The sequence below is a fragment of the Puma concolor genome, chromosome D3 (genome assembly GCF_028749965.1).
Source record: "Puma concolor isolate L17-30 chromosome D3, mPumCon1.1.hap2, whole genome shotgun sequence".
In the NCBI taxonomy this organism is placed as follows: Eukaryota; Metazoa; Chordata; class Mammalia; order Carnivora; family Felidae; genus Puma; species Puma concolor.
The window spans coordinates 37,429,057-37,447,803 of NC_141678.1; the positions used below are offsets into that span (position 1 = coordinate 37,429,057).

Sequence of the window (18,747 nt, forward strand, 5' to 3'; positions counted from 1 at the left end):
CTTCCACCCAGTCTCCATACCCACCCCCACAGAGGCTCCATCGTTCTGGGTTTTCTCCCCTCTCACTTGTTAGTGCTGCTGGTCCTATCGTTTCATGTCAATGGAATTGTACACTATGTATCTTTTGTGTCTGGCTTCTTTCACTCAGCATAATGTTTCTGAGATTCATTTATGTTGTTATCTGTACTCAGCAGCTGGTAGTTGTATAATTGGTCTGAGAGAAACTGCTAGACCCTTTCCAAAATGGCTGCCCTACTTTGTATCAGCAAGTATAAGAGTTCTGATTCTTCCACCCTCAAAGTGATCAATCTGTTTAATTTTAATCATTCTGGTGGGTATGTAGTGGTATCTCCTTGTGGTTTGTTTTGCATTTCCCTAATGACACATGATGTTGAACGTGTTTATATCTGCTTCTTAGCCATTTGTGTTATCTCCTTTCATGTAAGTATCTGTTCAAGTCTTATGCCCTTTTCAAAAATGTGCTTGTTTTTCATTAGAGAATTCTTTATATATCCTGAATGTCCGTCTTTTGTCAAACATATACTTTACAAATATCTATTTTCCTAATCTGTGGTTTGCTTGATTTCTTAATGGTCCCTTTGGATAAGCAGCAGTTTTAAATTTTGTTGAAGTCTAATTTAGCAAATTTTGTTTTCTTTTAAAAGTGTTGCTTTCTGTTCCTAAGAAAGCTTTGCCTATTCCCAAGTCACAAAGCTAGTCTCCTGTGTTTTCTTCTGAAGGCATCATTGTTTCAAGCATTATAATTCTCTGATCCACTTTGGATGAATTTGTGATATGTATATCTAGTTGCCCTAGCCCCTTCTGCAGAAAGTTTCCTTTCTCCATAGGGTTACTTTGGCACCTGTGCTGAAAATCAAATGATGATGTAAGTGAGCACCTCCTTCTGTGCTGTTTTGTTTCATTGATGTAGGTGTTGACCTTCATACTGTATCATATTATCTTAATAGCTGTAGCTTTATAGTAAGTCTTGAAATCCCTCATTCTAAATGTAACTTGGTTCTCTTTTTGGGGTAAGATTACTTTAGATGTTCTAGATCCTTTGCATTTCCATATAAATTTTATCATTAGTTTGCCAATTTCTACCTAAAAAGCCTACTGGTGTTATGATTGGGATTGCATTAAATCTACAGATCTATTTGTGGGGAACGGACATCTTGCCAATGTTCTTCCATCCATCTCTTCCCACGCAGAAACATGATCTGTCTATACTTTTATTTAGCTATTCTTTAATTTCTACCAAAAGTATGTTTTAGTTTTTCCATAAACTTTTTTGATGCTATGGGAAATGGAAGTTAAAACCTTTATTTTCCAATTGTTTGCTAATATAAAAAATATAATTGATTTTGGAGCACCTGGGTGGTTCAGTCGGTTAAGTGTCCAACTCTTGATTTCGGCTCAGATCATGATCTCAGAGTTTGTGAGATCAAGCCCCACCTCGTGCTACACTGACAGCATGGGGCCTGTTTGGGATTCTCTGTCTCCCTCTCTCTCTGCCCCTCCCCTGCTTGCTCACATTCCCATGTGTGCGTGTGCTCTCTCTCTCTCAAATAAATTAAAAACCTTCAAATAAATACTATTGATTTTTACGTAATAGCCTTATATGCCATGACCATGCTTAATTATCTTACTAGTTCTTTTTTTTCAAAAAAAATTTTTTTTTCAACGTTTATTTATTTTTGGGACAGAGAGAGATAGAGCATGAACGGGGGAGGGGCAGAGAGAGAGGGAGACACAGAATCGGAAACAGGCTCCAGGCTCTGAGCCATCAGCCCAGAGCCCGACGCGGGGCTCAAACTCCCGGACCGCGAGATCATGACCTGGCTGAAGTCGGACGCTCAACCGACTGCGCCACCCAGGCGCCCCAATTATCTTACTAGTTCTAATAGTTGAAGATATTCAGCCTTTTCCACATAAATCCTCATATCATTTCCAAATAGAGACTATTTTCTTTTTAATCTTTTGCCTTTCTTTCTTGCCTTTAGCACAAGATATACTGTACAATGTTGAATTTACAAAAAAATATCATGAATTAGTACTGAATTTTGTCAAATGTCTTTTCTGTATCCATTGAAAAAGTTTTTGTGTTTTTTTTTTTTGTTGTTTTTTAAAGACACATTAAAAACATCATAACCATCCATTACTATAGTGCCACATGGCTTTTGCACAAGGCCACCATCCAGCAAATGAGTGACAGAGTGGGCTCACACATGTGCCTGCTGACTTGAAAGCCCTGTTGTTTTTTTTTTTTTGTTTGTTTGTTTGTTTGAGAGAGAGAGAGAGAGTGCAACCTCGAGAGTAGGAGAGGGGAAGAGGGAGAGAGAGACAGAATCTTAAGCAGGCTCCATACCACCACAGAGCCCATCACGGGGCTCGAACTCATGACCGTGAGATCATGATCTGAGGTGAAATCAAGAGTCGGATGCTTAACCAGCTGAGCTACCCAGGCCCCTCAAAAGCCCCCATTCTTTCACCAGGCACATGGTGCCCTTAGACTGGTGGAACATAAGAATTCTTGGGACAACGTTTTTCTTTTTTTCTCTTTATTTTTATGGATAAATGCAACATACATATTATATTTAACAATGGAAGCCAAGACAAAAGAATTAATATTAACTTTTGCAACGGGAGACAACATAAAACATTGGCATTTCTTGTGACATTAAATCATTTTTTAATCAGATCACAGAGTTTTAGAAAATAGTTGAAAAATGGCTGAAAGATTTGTTTTTAAATTAAGGTTATGTGTGTGTGTGAAACCATTTAAAATGTTTGAAAGAAACATTTTAATCCATGTCACACTATTTTTTATTAAGTGACATATTTATGGAAAATAGCTGAAAATGCCTGTCAGAAACTAGGAACTATTTAATCCCATAATATATATTCTTTTCAGGCATGTTAAACATTTGTGAAAAACAGTTGAAATATGCTTGATAGAAAGAAGGGAATTTCAATCTCATGTTGCTTTTCTGTCAAGTGCAATATGGGTAAAGCAGTTGAAAAATGCCGGAAAGCAGAGATGACTCTTAATTCCTACACTTGAAAACCTGCACTGCAACGTGGTGAAACACACAAGACAATGACTAAGGGACACAAATTCTCTCAGAGTATACCACAGGTCACAGTTACAGAGTATTTTTGGCTTTAAAGCTTTTGCTAAAAATATTTTACATCATTAAATGTGTATTATTAAATGCACATTGAAAGCTAACTGAAGTGACTTAAATAATAATAAGACTCAGGGACAGTTTGTAACAAAAACTGTTAAAGTCCATTAATTTTTTTCCCAAGAAAGGCAAGTGAGGTAGTTTATACTGTATACCCATTGTAATGAAATTAACATTCCAGTTTATTTGAAGATCACTGAATCCAAGAATCATATCCTCCAAGAGCTGCTAAACAAAGGGATCCTCTTCCACAGAATGCAGGAAACAATGAGCCAGCTCTAGGTTTATTTTCTGGGTAAGTGTCACTAAAATGTTAACTTCCTCTAATACTTTCCTGGATATTATTTTCCTAAGTGGGAAGCTAGTGAGAACTGAATCTAGAAGCCCGGGATCTGAGTCTTCTCTTGTTTGCAAACATACTACTCAATTTTACTGACTACTATAACTATTTTAAAACAACCCTTGAAAAAGCAAAAATAGTTTCAGTAATTATTTGACAGACATTTTTGAATTGTAATTGTAGAGGTTTGTTTATTCTTTAAGAATAAATTGAGTAAAAAGAACCTCTACTCATACAAAATTAGTCTGTATGTCTACTGGAAGTTCTCCTCAAATCAGTCAGTTATCCTAGGACAAAGAACAAAAGTTGTATCCAAAGATAGTGGTATTGACATGGCCTTCCATATCACATAGCTATTTGAAAGTTGTCACACATCCTTAAATACATTCAGGTGATTCATTTAAAGCTATTTACTCAGCTGAATCTTTGACATCTGACACCACACAAAGGAGGGTAAGAAACTCAGAAACTTACTGTTTTTCACCTGTCATCTGTTACCCACTTATTTCAAAATGATAAGTGGAGTGAATCTCAAAACGTTTAGAACTTATGTATAGGTTCTAATGTGTTTTCAATTCAAAGATAGGAAAATTCTCAAAAAATTAAATGACTATGATCCGTAAATCTTCTATGTAAACACGGTAGAATTTAATGATTCTGAAATATAGGAAACAATAAGAAAAACCAGTCCCTGTTTTCATATGTACATGGAAGTATAAGATAGCTAATTTGAAGATTATCTTCCATGTGTGTGGGCATAAATTACCGCCATCTTATGTCCTGGAAGTTAGCAACTGCATAAAGTAAAATGTTTACTCCTGTAGTCTGAATTATAAAATGATAAGAGCATTTTTTTGGACTCTTGAAATTCATTATGTAAACTTGCACGCCATTGATTAGCCAACCATGGAAAACTGATGAAATGTAGGAATAAATAAAAACTGATAAAACACATTTATCTCAAAATGGGTTTTCAGGCACAGGAAATAAAAATTCTCAAACAAATAAAATGAATGGATATTTGAGTTTTTTATAAAAATATAACAAAATATTAGTGGCCAGAAACACAATTATCTACATGGTGAATACAAACAATGTTTTAAGAGATATCAAGGCATAATGCAGCATATAAAAGATTTCTTCTATACATGGGCTTCAGTTATCATCACATTACGTTTTGAGAATTGGTAAGTAGATGAAATGTCTTCTGTATCTGTGAGCAACTTTATTGTTTGAACTGCAAAAGAGAGTCATCTGAGCATTAAATCTCATTAAAATTGATACAAATTCATCAAAATCTCAATCTGTGGATTCTAATCCAAAGCATGCATGTGGGATAAATGAGATTTCTGTCCCCAATTCTACTGACCCTAGAAGAACTGTATCTGTAGTCTCAAGATGAAAGGCAGAGCCGTCTGACCCCCTGGCACATTTCAGATTTGCTCTCCGTTAGCTCGTGGAGAACTGTATGTTCTCACCAAGTGCCGGTCTGGAAAATGCCTCCACAGGATCTTCACAGTGAGACAGTTTCCAGCTCACCAAAACTGCATCTGATTTTAAAGACTGAGGCTAGTCCACAGTGCTTGGCCATGTCTATGGTTGATGAACAGAAACAAAATATGCTTTTACAGCATATAAAATCTGGATATGACACTATTTTTCAGTATTCTTGGATAAAGAACAGTTGGATAAAGGCAGTTCTATATTTTTAAATTGGGGTGGCAGAAGTGACTATCTACAGTTGTGAAATATAAAAAATGGTATGTTTGATCAGGAAAGGAAATCTGTGTCTGGCACAGAGAAAGCTATTCGTTGAGCACCAGAATCATGAGGAGAAAATAGTGGTTCTGTGACTATTAACCACGCAGAAGGTCACGAAAGAATAAGGACACCCTCTTTCAGACTAACCTTTGCTATACGGACCAGTGCTCATCAGAAAAGCTTTAAAATTATCAATTTTCAATAGTCCACGATAGAGAAATGGTCATTTGCACCAGAATGCTGATAGTCATAATACAGTACAACATACATAACAATACAGTGTTCCTTCAACAGGAGTTCGCCCTCCTCCAATTTGGGAGCAAGTCAGAGCATAAATATTGTATGCATAACTTTAGGAACCGATTCCCTTTGAAAAGTAGATCTGGATTATTTTACAAAGCAAAAATTATTGATATTTCTGGCATTCTTGTTCAAAAAGGTCCACCTATGTATATAACACAGGTATGAAAACAATTTTCTTCTACCTCTTGTCTTTGGTAGCATTTGCTACATAAAGAAGTATTTCTTATCTCTAGGTATAGGGCCAAATTCATTTCTGATATGAAACCAAAGTACTAGAAATGATTAGAGTTCCACATCCTAGATTGGCCTTTCTTCTGGAAGGATCGCATCATCTTTCCTTCACTCTTATCAAGGAATCATAGGAGAAAGCCCCAGCTCAAACAGCCAACCAGTGCCTCCTCCATGGTTCATGTTGACAACGCTGGGAGACACCACTTGGGCTGAGAAACACCAAGAGAGTTATTGGAGCAAACATGTCAAAAGTAGTCTTGTTTTTTCCCCTACCACATGCAGAATCTTCTTGGCATGTGATACATGATAGCTGCCATCCTGGAGGGTGTTTCAAAAACTTGGTTGGGGTTTAATCACCCACTCTGCTTGAGGATTGACATGATATACATCCAATATATAAGCATCTGGATCCAAGCAATGCTGCCCTAAAGGAAAGAGAAAATCAGAGGATGTTTTTGATGGTGCACACTTCTAAGTGTGCATGTGCATGTGTGTGTTGGTAAGTTCAAATAAGGCTAATATCTCAGCCAAAAGTAAGTAGATACATATTAAAATTTCCTTAGCAAAGCTAGTCGGCCTACCTTCTTGCCTTCCTCTATCCCTTCTTTGTTTCTTTCTGACTGTGAAATACTTCACATAAATCCCATGCAAAATTGTGGAAAAACACAGACATACCAACTACAGGCAAACTGTTCCCTAGACTCACCACATCAAGTAGGAAAATCTGGAAAGAACTTATTTAAGATATAAACTGATCATTTATAAAATAATACATGTCCTCAAATGGTTTTACAGATAGTAACTTGACCAGGACTAGAAAAGATTAAAATTACGTTCATTTTAGGAAAGGTCATTTTGTTTCTTTACTACGGATTCAATGCCCAAGGGCAGGAGATCTAGAAATGAAAACAACAACAACGACAACAACAACAAATCATTCCATGAGGCAAATACATTTGAAAATCTTTATGTACAGTGTTTGAAATGTATACCAAATTCTCAAACAAAACTACCAACATTTGATTGCTTAATTCACTCATTCATTTATCAAATTGTTCTTGAAAGTTACTATATTCCAGGTACTATTCCAGGGGCTAGGGCTACAGAAATGCATCAGATAATCAAAAACACTTGCCCTCGGGGCACTTGCATTCTCAAAGTGGTAAAAGGCAACCAGCAAACTAGCAAGCATAATATAAAGTAAGTCTGGCGGTGATGAGAACATGAGAGAACAAAAAACCGGGAAGGCACACCTAGAGAGGGTGAAATCCCGGAAGGTCTCTTTGAGGTGACACAGCGGCCAACACCTCCAAGAGGTGAGGGAGGGAGAAATGAACACTCTAAAGGAGAGCATTCTGGGAAAAGAGCACATGCAAAGGCTCCATGGCAAATGTGCCTGGTGATGAGCTCTGCAAGGTTGGTGTTGAGTGGAAGTCTGGATAGAATATGAGAAGCATCTGCATGCTGGTGTATTTAAAGCGATGTGACGGATTGGGCTCACCAAGGAAGTAATATGTAGGTAAGAAGAGCTCTGAGGCCTGACCCCACAGCTTTCCACGTTGAAGGTTGAGAGGATGAGAAGTAGCGGGCAAAAGAGAGTCAGAAGGAGCCACCAGTGAAGTGGAATGAAACCCAGAAGCTTAGGTCGTCCTTGAAACCAGGTGAAGAAAGTGTGTTTTCAAAGGGAAAGATCAACTCAGCAGGCAGTTATCAAGACAGACGAAAGACTGGATTTCACAACATAAGAGTTCTCCGGTGGCCTCAACAAGAGAGCAATTTGGGTGAAGTGTTGCGGGGTAACGCTTGCCTGGAGTGGTTTCAAGAGAGAACGAGAGGGAGAAATTGGAGGACAGACAACAGCTTTAAGGAGTTTTTGCTGTAAAGTGGAACACTGAAATGGAAGTGGGCTGGAAGGGGGTCAAGAGAGATTTTTGGAAATTTCTCTTATCTTCACAAAACTGTTCATGCAGTTGGAAATAATGCAGCTGGGAGGGAAAAGTCGATGGTGCAGGAGAATGGGGGACTGGAGCAAGGCTCTGAGTGGCAGGCGGGGACATGAAGCGAGGTACACACAGAGGTGCTGGCCTTCAGTGGAAGCACCGGTCGTTCATCCAGGCTGTGCAGGGTGCAAGCAGAAGACATGGACGAAGGGGAAGGTAAGGACACAGATGAAAGCAGAGGGTATTTCCCTTTGATTCCTTTTTGCTCCCTCTCAGGGAAACAAGAAGAATGAACCTGGGTTGAGGGTGAAACCAGGAAAGTTCAACAAAAAGGGTGTCACGATTTCAAAGTTCCATGATGTTTCTCTGTTTTGCAGGGATCTCTAGGAAGAGACTTGCCAACTCTGAGGCACATTGAAAAGACCCACAAGTCTACTTCATGTCAACTGGAATATTCACATGTAAAATTTGGGTATATTTTAGGAAATTCATACAACTGTTCTCACATGAGATTAAAAAATCAGAATCTTACTGATTTTGAATTTATAATCTAAGAAACTGGTAAAATGTGCTGTTACAATAATAGCATCATATTTCTTTTAGAGTAATCAGAGAATTTAGGAGTAAAGACCGTTAGAGAATGCTTACCTATATTTCCTCCAATTTCATATAACCGTTGGTTCTGAATCTTAATGCATTCTGATGAACCATAACTGAAAAAAAGAAGGCAATGTAATTTTAACCCTGTTCTATGATCTGAGGTAAATCTGTGGATTAAATAACCATGGCAACAAACAATTCCTTCTGCCTTGAGTGAAAATACCCACAAATCATTATTATAATTGAAGTTATGATAAAAACTTATTATTATTATTTATTTATTTTTTTTTTTACTTGTTTGACACAGACGAACATTCAAGGCACAGAAAGGATGGGACTATCCCAAACCAAGACGGGTGCTGCTGTCCCCTGCAGCAACCTGGAGCCCACTCTGTCCCCAACTGACAGCTTCATTTAAGAGAGTAAACTGTTGGGAGACACGCCAAGGCTGGCTAAGGAGCAGCTGGATGTTTCATATTGCCTTGTCATTGGTCACATTACTCTCGGTTTGAAAGAAGTCAGGTTTCATTTCTCTTTTTGCCAGAAACTGAATGGGACTCTCTCCTCTGTCCATGCCATGTTTCTAAACTTGCCTAAAGCTTTTCAGACTGTCTAATGTTGACTTCATTGCATGTTTCTGCTCTATGGTGAAAGCAAGTCAGAGAAAATAATTGCCCAGTTTAATTTCAGCATCCTGGAATACTGCAGTAGAAAAGTCTAGAAAGACCATTGCTGATCTCCACCTACATGAGGAATGACTTTCAGCTTGGTTTCTTCAAAAGATTGCCTTCAGCTCTTTGTGAGGAAGAAAGATGTGTGGCCTATTTTATTGTTTACTTAAACATTTTGAGATAATTGTAGATTTGCATGTAGTTTTAAGAAATTATACAGGTAGATCCTGTCTACCCTTTACACAGTTTCCCCCAATAATAACATTTTGCAAAACTCTAGTTTGCTACCACAACCAGAATGTCAACAGTGATTCAGTTAAGATACAGGATATTTCCATCATCACTAGATCTCCCGTTTACCTTTTACAGTCCCACTCACTACCCTCTCCATCATTACTATGCTCATCCCTTGTCCCTAGTAATGTCTACTCGATTCTACATTTTCTAGAAGCTTCTAACTTCAAAAATGTTACACAGAGTAAATGGAAACAGAGTACAGAGCTTTTTTTGTATTCGTTTCTCTTTTCTTTTTAAATATAATTTATTGTCAAGTTGGCTTACATTCTGTATGGGCTTTTTTTTCTAATCAGCATAAATCACTGGAGACTCACCCAAGGTGTTGCATTTTCTTGATGAGTAGCATGCCATGGTATGGATATACCAGTTTGTTTTTTACCTGTTGAAGAACATCTGTTTTTTTTCCCCCAGTTTTTTACTATTTTAAATAAAGTTGCTATAAGCATTTGTGTTCAGGTTTTTGTGTGAGTATTATCTTCATTTCTTTGAGCTAAATTCTCAGGAGTGTGCAAGCTGGATCACACGGTAGTTGCATATTTAGTTTTATGAAAAACTGTCAAACTGTTTTACAGAGCAACTATAGCCTTTTACATTCTCACCACCAATGTAGGAGTGATCCGGTTTCTCTGTATCTTTGCCAGTATTTGATGTCATCGTTATTTTTTATTTTAGCCATTCTCAGATGGTTTAATGATAGTCCTTGTGGCTCTGCATTTCCCTAATGGCTACTGAACATGTTTTCATGTGCATATTTGTATCCATATATCCTCTTTAGTGAAATATCTGTTCACATCTTTTGCTCATTTTTAATTTGGATATTTTTATTGTTGAGTATTGAGTGTTCTCTATATATTCTAGAAACTAGTCATTTGCTGGATATAAGGTCTGTATACATCCTTAGTTTGTCTTTTCAACCATTTCACTGAGTCTTTCAGTATATAAGTTTTCAGTTTTGAAAGATGTCCAATTTATGGATCATGCTTTTGATATCAACTTTAAGAACTCTTTACTAGCCCTACATCAGAGGTTTTCTCCTGTTATTTTCTAAAAGTTTTATAGTTTTACATTTTAAATTTAAATATGCACTATGGGTTAATTTCTTTTCTTTCTTTCTTTTTTGTCTACAGATATTCAACTGCTAGAGCACCATTTATCATTTGTTGAAAAGGCTGTCCTTCAGCCATTGAATTGCTTTTGTACTTTTGTCAAAAATCAGTTATTAGAATAGTCACATTCATAGAGACAGAAAGTGGAAGAGCAGTTACCAGTGCTTGGGAGAGGGAGAAATGAAGAGTTATTGTTTAATGGGGACAGAGTCTGAGTGTGGGATGATAAAATCTTTCTGGAGATGGATGGTGGTAATGACTGTGTAACAATGTAAATGTACTTAATACCATTGGAATGTACACTTAAAATTATAAACTTTATGTTATGTGCATTTTTATTTCTTCCTTTAAAATCTGTATGCCTGCTTGCCCACCCACCCTTCCTTCATTCTTCCCTTCTCCCTTCCTTCCTCCTTCCCTCCCTGGCCTTCTCTCCTCCTCTCCCCGCTCTGCCCCTCTCCCCTCCCCTCCCTCCCTCCCTTCCTTACCTTCCTTTCTCTTTCCTTATATTGAGTGGCTTCATCCTCCAATAGTATGTTGAACACAAGTTACAAGTAGTGTGTGTGTTTTTTTTAAGTAATTTTCTTGATCTTGGAAGGAAAGCATTCAATCTTTCATCATTAAGTATGAGGTTCGTTATAGGTTTTTATAGATGGTAGTTATCAAGTTGAGGAAGTTCTTCCCTTTTCCTAGTTCACTGAGAGTTTTTATCATGAATGGGTATTGGATTTTGTCAAATGTTTTTTTCTGTATCAGTTAATATGATCTATGATTTTTCTCCAATCTGAGGATGGATTACATTACTTTCTGAATATTGACCTAAACTGAAACGAATCCCACTTGGTCATGGTGAGTAACTCCTTTCATATATGTTGGATTAGATTTGCTCATGGTTTGCCTAGGACTTTTATCTCTAAGTTCATGAGAGATATTGGTCTGCAGTGTTTGTTTGTTTATTGTTTTTGGTGTCAGGTCAACACTAGTTTCATAAAATGAGTTAGGTAGTGACCCTTCTTCTCTTCTATTTTCTGAAAAAGAATGTGCTAAATTGCTGTGAATTCTTTAAACATCTGCTAGAATTCTCCAGTGAAACCATCTGGGCTTGGAGATTTCTTATTTGGGGAAACTTTTAAATTAAAAATTCAGGGGTGCTTGGGTGGCTCAGTCGGTTAAGTGTCTGACTTCAGCTCAGGTCATGATCTCACTGTTGGCAGGTTCAAACCCCATGTCAGGCTCTGCGCTGACAGCCTGGAGCCTGCTTCAGATCCTGTCCCCCTCTCTCTCTGCACCTCCCCCCTCACTGTCTCTCTCTCTCTCTCTTGAAAATAAATGTTAAAAAACAAACAAACAAATAAATAAATAAATTAATTAATTAATTAAAAATTCAATTTCTTTAATGGCCTCAAAACTATTTCATCTTGGTTGTGTTTTGGTAATCTGTAGTCTTAGAAGAACTGGTCCATTTCTTTTAAGTTTTCAATTTTGAGCATATAGGTTGTTTATAGTATTTTTTTTTTAATTTTTTTTTTTTTTCCAACGTTTATTTATTTTTGGGACAGAGAGAGACAGAGCATGAACAGGGGAGGGGCAGAGAGAGAGGGAGACACAGAATCGGAAACAGGCTCCAGGCTCTGAGCCATCAGCCCAGAGCCCGACGCGGGGCTCGAACTCACGGACCGCGAGATCGTGACCTGGCTGAAGTCGGACGCTTAACCGACTGCGCCACCCAGGCGCCCCAAGGTTGTTTATAGTATTTTCATATTATCCTTTTAAGGGAAATATTACATACAGTGATATTTTTTGCTTTAAAATTAGTAATTTTTTTGCTTTTCATTTCTAGAAGTTTATCAGTTTTATTGTTTCTTTTTTTTTTTAATTTTTTTTTCAACGTGTATTTATTTTTGGGACAGAGAGAGACAGAGCATGAACGGGGGGAGGGGCAGAGAGAGAGGGAGACACAGAATCGGAAACAGGCTCCAGGCTCTGAGCCATCAGCCCAGAGCCCGACGCGGGGCTCGAACTCCCGGACCGCGAGATCGTGACCTGGCTGAAGTCGGACGCTTAACCGACTGCGCCACCCAGGCGCCCCCAATTTTATTGTTTCTTAAAAGAACCAGCTTTTTGTTTCACTGATCTCTATCATTTTCCTGTTTTCAATTTCACTGATTTCTGTTCTTCTATCACTTCCTTCATTTTGTGTTTATTTTGCTCTTATTTTTCTAGTTTCTTGAGGTAGAAACTTACTTGATTATTCTGAGATCTCGCCCTCTTTTTTAATGCAAGCATTTACTGCTATACATTTTTCTCTCAGCATGGCTTTAGCTGCACTGTACAAAATTTGGTAAGCTGCAGTTTTATTTTCAATCTATGTACTTTAAAAAAATCTCCTTTAACACTTCCTCTTTGACCTGTGGAGTTTTTACAAGTGTGTGGTTTAATTTTTCAGTATTTAGAGATTTTCACGTTGTCCTAATGTTACTGACATCTAGTTTGATTCCTTTATGGACAGAAAAGATACCTTGTATGATTTAAATTATTTTAAATTTACTGAGGTTTGTGTTATGGCCCATGATATGGTCTATCTTTTATAATTACACCTTGATTTATTTACAGAATTTTAAAATATACTACTTTGTATTTTGTGTGTGTGTGTGTGTGTGTGTGTGGTTTCTCAGGCATTACAATACACATATGTAACTTATCATGGTCTACTGGGATTGAGGTTTTACTACTTTTAGTGATGTGTAGAAACCTACTTCTGTCAGTTCTCTTTATCTTCATACTTTAAGAATAAACATTTAATTCTATTTACTCTTAGTTCTTTGAATTAAAAATAACATAAGTTAAAGGAAGAAGACCACTAATGCATATATTATTTCATTTTTAAAACAGAAAGATAATCCTGATATTCTAGCATAACTAAACTTTACCTATTTACTTTGAAATTACTTTACCATTAATAACCAGTAAGTAGTTCTCCTAATTGGTAGAACCCTAACAAATTTTACAAATAAACCTAATTTTAGAACTTTTAGATTTACTTAAAAATTGTGAAAATAGTATAGACAGTTCCATATTCCCCACACCTGGTTCCCCCTATTATTAACATCTAACATTAATACGGTACATTTGTCACAACTAATGAATATAATACATTGTTATTAACCAAAGTTCATATTTCATTCAGATTTTCCTAGTTTTTACCTAGTATCTGTTTTCTGTTCCAGAGACCCACCCAGAGTATTGCAATATATTTAGCAATTATAGTTGGTTGAATAGTGTCCTTTCCAAAATTCATGTCCACCTGGATCTTTAAGAATGTGACTTTATTTGAATACAAGGTATTTGCTGATGTAATCACTTAAGAATCTTGGGATGAAATCATCCTGGATTCAGAAGATGCCCTAAAATCCACTGAGTCTTTATTAAGAAGGGAAGAAGACACAGAGAAACATAGGGAAGAGGATGATATGAAGATGGAGAGATTGAAGTGATACGTCTATAAGCCATGGAATGCCAAGGATGCTGGCAACCACCAGAAGCTAGGAGAGAGGCATGAGAAAGACTCTCCCTCAGAGCCTCCAGAAGGAACCAACCCTGCGGACATATTTGTTCAGACTTCTGGCCTCCTGAATTGAGAGAATACATTTCTGTTGTTTTAAGCCAGAAGGCTGAGGTAATTTGTTATGCAAATACTGGGAAACTAATACCTAGTCATGTCTCGTTAGGCTCCTCTTGATTCTGTTTCTCACCTCTGTCTTGTTTTTGACATCCAAGACATCCTGTCTTGTTTCAGGAAGACACATCAGGTATTTTGTAGAACATTTCTAAGTTGAGATTTATCTGATGTTTTTCTCATGTTTAGGCTGAAGTTATATGTTCTTGGGAGGAAAGCAACAGATGTAACGTGCCATTTTCATCATTTCTTATCAAGGGTACATACTATGAGCATGACTTAGCATAGTTGATGTTAATCTTGGTCACCTGGCTGAGGTCAGATTTCATGACTATGAAGTTGTTCTTTTTCTCTCTTTACATACTGTAATCTTTGGAAGGAAGTCACAATGCAGACAATAAGGGGTGCTGAGCCTCAACCCTTCTTAAATGTAATTACCTTAAATATGTCCTCTACCTACACTGAGCAGCATATCAGATGTAAAAGTTTTTGCTTCAACCATTAAATATGATTTAAGAAATGCATAACGAGTAGGATAATCTCTTACATTTACTACTGTTTACCTATTCTGATGTTCTCTTTTCCTTTCTGATGCTCCAAGCCTTTGTGAACATTTTCTTTCTACTTGGAGAACTTCCTTTATCCATTCTTTATAGGTAAGTCTGAAAAATCTTAGTTCGGCTTCACCCAAGAATGTCGTTTCCCCTTCATTCTGGAAGGGTATTTTTTGCAGGACTTAGAATTCAAGGTTGACAGCATTTGCTTTCAGTACTTGGAAAAATGTTATGCCACTTCCATCTGGCCTCCAGGGTTTCAGATAAGAAATCTGCTGTCATTGGAATTGGTGTTCCGTATAAGAAAGCCATTGCTTCTCTCTGAATACTTTAAGGTTTTTTTCTTTGTCTTTAATCTTTACAAGTTTAATTACACTGTTGTGCCAAGGATTTCCTTTGGTTTGTCTTATTTGGGTTCACTTATTTTCTGGAATATGTCGGTTTACACCTTTTGCTAATTTGGAATGTTATCAGCCATTGTTTATTCAAATACTTTTTCCGTTCCTCTCTGTTTTCTCTACTTTCAGTGCTGCAATGATGCGAATGTTAGCTTTCTTATTATAGTCCATGGATCCCTGAGACTATATTCATTCTTTTAGGTCTGTCTTCTTTGTTCAGAATAAATAATGCTATGATACGTCCTCAAGTTTACTGATTATATCCTCTGTCAATTCCACTCTACTATTGAGCCCAGCGAGCGAGTTTTTATTTTAGTGATTCTATTTTTCAGTTCTATAATTTTCATTACATTCTCTTTATAACTTCTATTTGTTTGCTGAGGTTTTCTATTTTTTCATTTTATTCAAGAGAATCATAGTTGCTTGTTGAAGCCTTTTTTTTTTCCCTTTGAGATGGCTACTGTAAAATTCTTGTCAGATTAATTCAGACATCTGATTCCATTTAGCACCAGCATTTGTCAATTGTCTTTTCTCATTCCTATTGTGATTTTCCTGGGTTTAGGTATAATGAATGATTCTGTATCATACTGCAGACACTTTTGATATTATGAGACTCTGGATCTTATTTAATCATCATTTTTGGCAGGCAGTCCTGTTGAAGTATAGCACAAGGTCTGGGTGGGTGTGTATGTTCAGCTTTTTGCTGGGCCCCACTGACACCTGCCCAGTGAAAGTGGGACACCAACTGGCACCGTTCTGCTGCCTCTGATTGAGGGTGTAAGATCAGCCGCCTGCTGGGCTCTGCTGCCACCAGGGCGGGGAAACAGAAGGCTGCCTCAAGCTGCTTTGCTGCTGCTGGGTGAGGGTAAAGCTCAGCTTATCGTTGGGCCATACTGACTCTGAGGGTGGGGTGAAGCTGGGGGATACTGTCTGCCTCGCACAGACTCGTCAGGTCTCCCCGCTGCTGGGTGGAGGTGCTGACACTAACGTGGCTGGGAACTGGATCACTAAGGGATTCCGCTGGGTGGGGCATGCAGATCAGTGGCCTGCTTGGTCCCACTGAGACCACAGGCGTGATGGTGTGCTCTTCCAGTTCCTGTTTGGTTGGAGTAGGGTAGGTACTGCCAGAATGGTGCTTTGTGGTTAGACCACCCTCTCCCCAGTCCTTTGGCTGGGAGCAGGCTCTTCTTGGAACTCTTTTATTGTCTGCGTCTGTGCCACGTTGGAGGTTTCTGCAGTTCCTGCCTGGATATGTGGGAGGCAATAAGGAAACCCAAGAATTCACCACCATGTTGTTTCAGAGGCCCGATGTCCTTAGGTGGTCAGCACTCGTTTTTCTACCTTTCGGGGTCTTCCTACACTTGTCGTTAGGTTATGTCCAAGGGTTTTCAGTCCTAAGAGGGAGGATCTGGGAGAAGGAGACTTCTCTCTTCTTTTTTTTACTTAAACAGAACAGCCTCTAGTGAAACAGGCAAAAATGGGCCACTTTACAACTAAACTGAAATTGGCCACAGTTCTAACTGGTGAAGAAAATGGACTGGACAAAATCTGTTGAAGAAGTTCATACAAAGAATTTGCATCTGTCTGCAGTCACTGATTCTGACTTACTTTTGCCAGAAACATTTTCATTCTACAAAAGGTCTACATGACAGCACAGAGGCAGTTTGTCATGCATGTGACTAGGAATCTATTGTGTGTTCAAATCCCCCCAGTGGAATTTCAAGTCTTTCTATTACCGTCTAGTGGTAACTACTTATGGTGTCTTCACAGTGAAGAGAAGTAAGTTTTGGGGGCTCCTGTTGGCCCCTATTATTTTCTTTTTTTATATAGTACATACATAATATGCACATATCCTACATAAAAACACTCGAAGAATTTTCACAAAGTGAACATACCATGTAACCAGCCCCCACAGTCTAAAAAAAGAACTTCTTAGAAGCCACTATCATGGCTTCTTGGTCACTATCCCTTCCACCCGTACAGAAAGCCACTAACCTGGCTTCTAATACTACAGGTTACTTCTATTGGCTACTCCTGTTTTTTTTTTTTTTTTAACTGAAATATTTCTATCAAGTTAGTCGATTCTTACACGTATGAAATATAATATAGAAAGATTCTTCATACTCTTTGCCCACTTTTCCCCAAATGGTAACAAAAATACAGTATAATGCTAGTTAGAATCCTGACATTGATACGATCCACCCATCTTCTTTAGATTTCCCATTTTACATGTACTCATTTGTATGCTTGTGTGTATTAAGTTCAGTACAACTTGTACAGGTTCTTATCTACCACCAGAGTCAAGATACTGAGCAGCTCCAATATCTCCAGGTCCTTGTGTCACCCTTTTATGACCATACCCATCTCTCTCCCATGATCTGCCCTCCCCAACTTTTGGCAACTGCTAATCTACCCTCCATTTCTAAAATTTTGTCATTTCAAAATGTTATATAAATGGAGTGTTACGGTATGTAACCTTTCTCAACTGGCTTGTTCCCACCCTCAACATGGGTACTCCTTTTTAGTATGATTGGAAAGCTTCTCTTTAAGAACCTCCATCAGTTTTACTAGAAACCCTCAAACTGTACCTGCTGTCTAATGGACAGATTTAAACTAGTGCTTCTCATCTTTTAAAAACCTCAGGGCAAATGTTTATCCTTTAATAAGTATGCCTAGACAAAAATTATCCTGATTTATGGTGTTTCAAGATGACTTAGGGAAAATGAGGAAAGGATTTTTTTTTTTTTGTAAATAGAATTCTGATCTCAAGATTAATTAGCAGTAGGTTTTAAGAAAGACAACAGCAATGATGCCCGTTCAACTACATAAGCTTTATATATAGGCATGTTGAAGCCCAGTGAAGCCTGGAATGGTATTCTAGGTATCTATAAAACTAACTTGCTATATTTTTTATTCTAATAAAAAGTAAACTCATTGAGTAAATGAAACCACCAAGATAGAAGATATCTACTAAGAATTCTATTTGTAGAAATTTCTTCAAAAAATACCCCTCCCCAAAAGAAAAAGGAACCAAACATTTCTGTTATCAACAATTCTATGGTCTACTTAATTTCTTTCTCTACTTTTCACTTACTCTATTGGTAAAGTCCCCCAAATAACAGGTTCTAATTTTTCAAAAAGGCCAAGTTTGTAAATGCCTGGGAGTTACTTATCTGATAAAAGATCATCTTCCTTGTACAGAGACCTATACTCACTTTTACTCACCTGTTCTCATATTGAAATTTTGCCAGTATGTCTTTGGCTTTGGTGTGACTATTGAGTTGAATGGCCATGGACACCTTAGAGAGAAGTGGAGCATGGACCCTTATGACTCCTTCCGGCACGTCAGACTGCCAATGAGGAAAAATTCGGTACATTCTGTCAAACTAGGATGAATAATGCTTTAATGATTGCACTTTAAAGATGTGAAAATCAGTGGCATTATGAATTAGGAAAACATGTAAATATGACCAGTATTTAACCAGAATGAAACACTGCTTTCTTTTTAACAGGAGATTCACTAATGAGTAAACTTAACCTGGGATTTTACTTTTGTTACATACTTAAGGCACTTGCTATAGTCCCTTAAAATAATAAGACAAGTAACACTAGGTTATGACAAAATCTCATGTTTCTATCAGTTCATTTTGTGCCCTAAATAAGCTTACTTCAAGCAGGAGTC

General features: G+C 37.7%; 1 protein-coding gene and 1 long non-coding RNA gene across 7 annotated transcripts in view; both read right to left on the minus strand.

Annotated features, from left to right (window-relative positions):
• Positions 1 to 18,747, minus strand: part of LOC147575507 (uncharacterized) — a 299,228-nt gene that overhangs the window by 64,509 nt on the left and 215,972 nt on the right. The window lies entirely within an intron of this gene.
• The window catches only part of ARHGAP28 (Rho GTPase activating protein 28), a 196,520-nt gene continuing 182,311 nt past the window's right edge, over positions 4,539 to 18,747 (minus strand). For all 6 annotated transcript variants that reach the window (XM_086682497.1, XM_086682496.1, XM_086682498.1 and 3 more), the window contains 3 exons: positions 18,291 to 18,415; positions 8,412 to 8,476; positions 4,539 to 6,248 (listed from right to left, as the gene is read on the minus strand). In XM_086682497.1, coding sequence (XP_086538623.1) covers positions 6,154 to 6,248; positions 8,412 to 8,476; positions 18,291 to 18,415 — 285 coding nt within the window. In that variant the 3' untranslated portion in view covers positions 4,539 to 6,153. The remainder of the gene's footprint in view (positions 6,249 to 8,411; positions 8,477 to 18,290; positions 18,416 to 18,747) is intronic.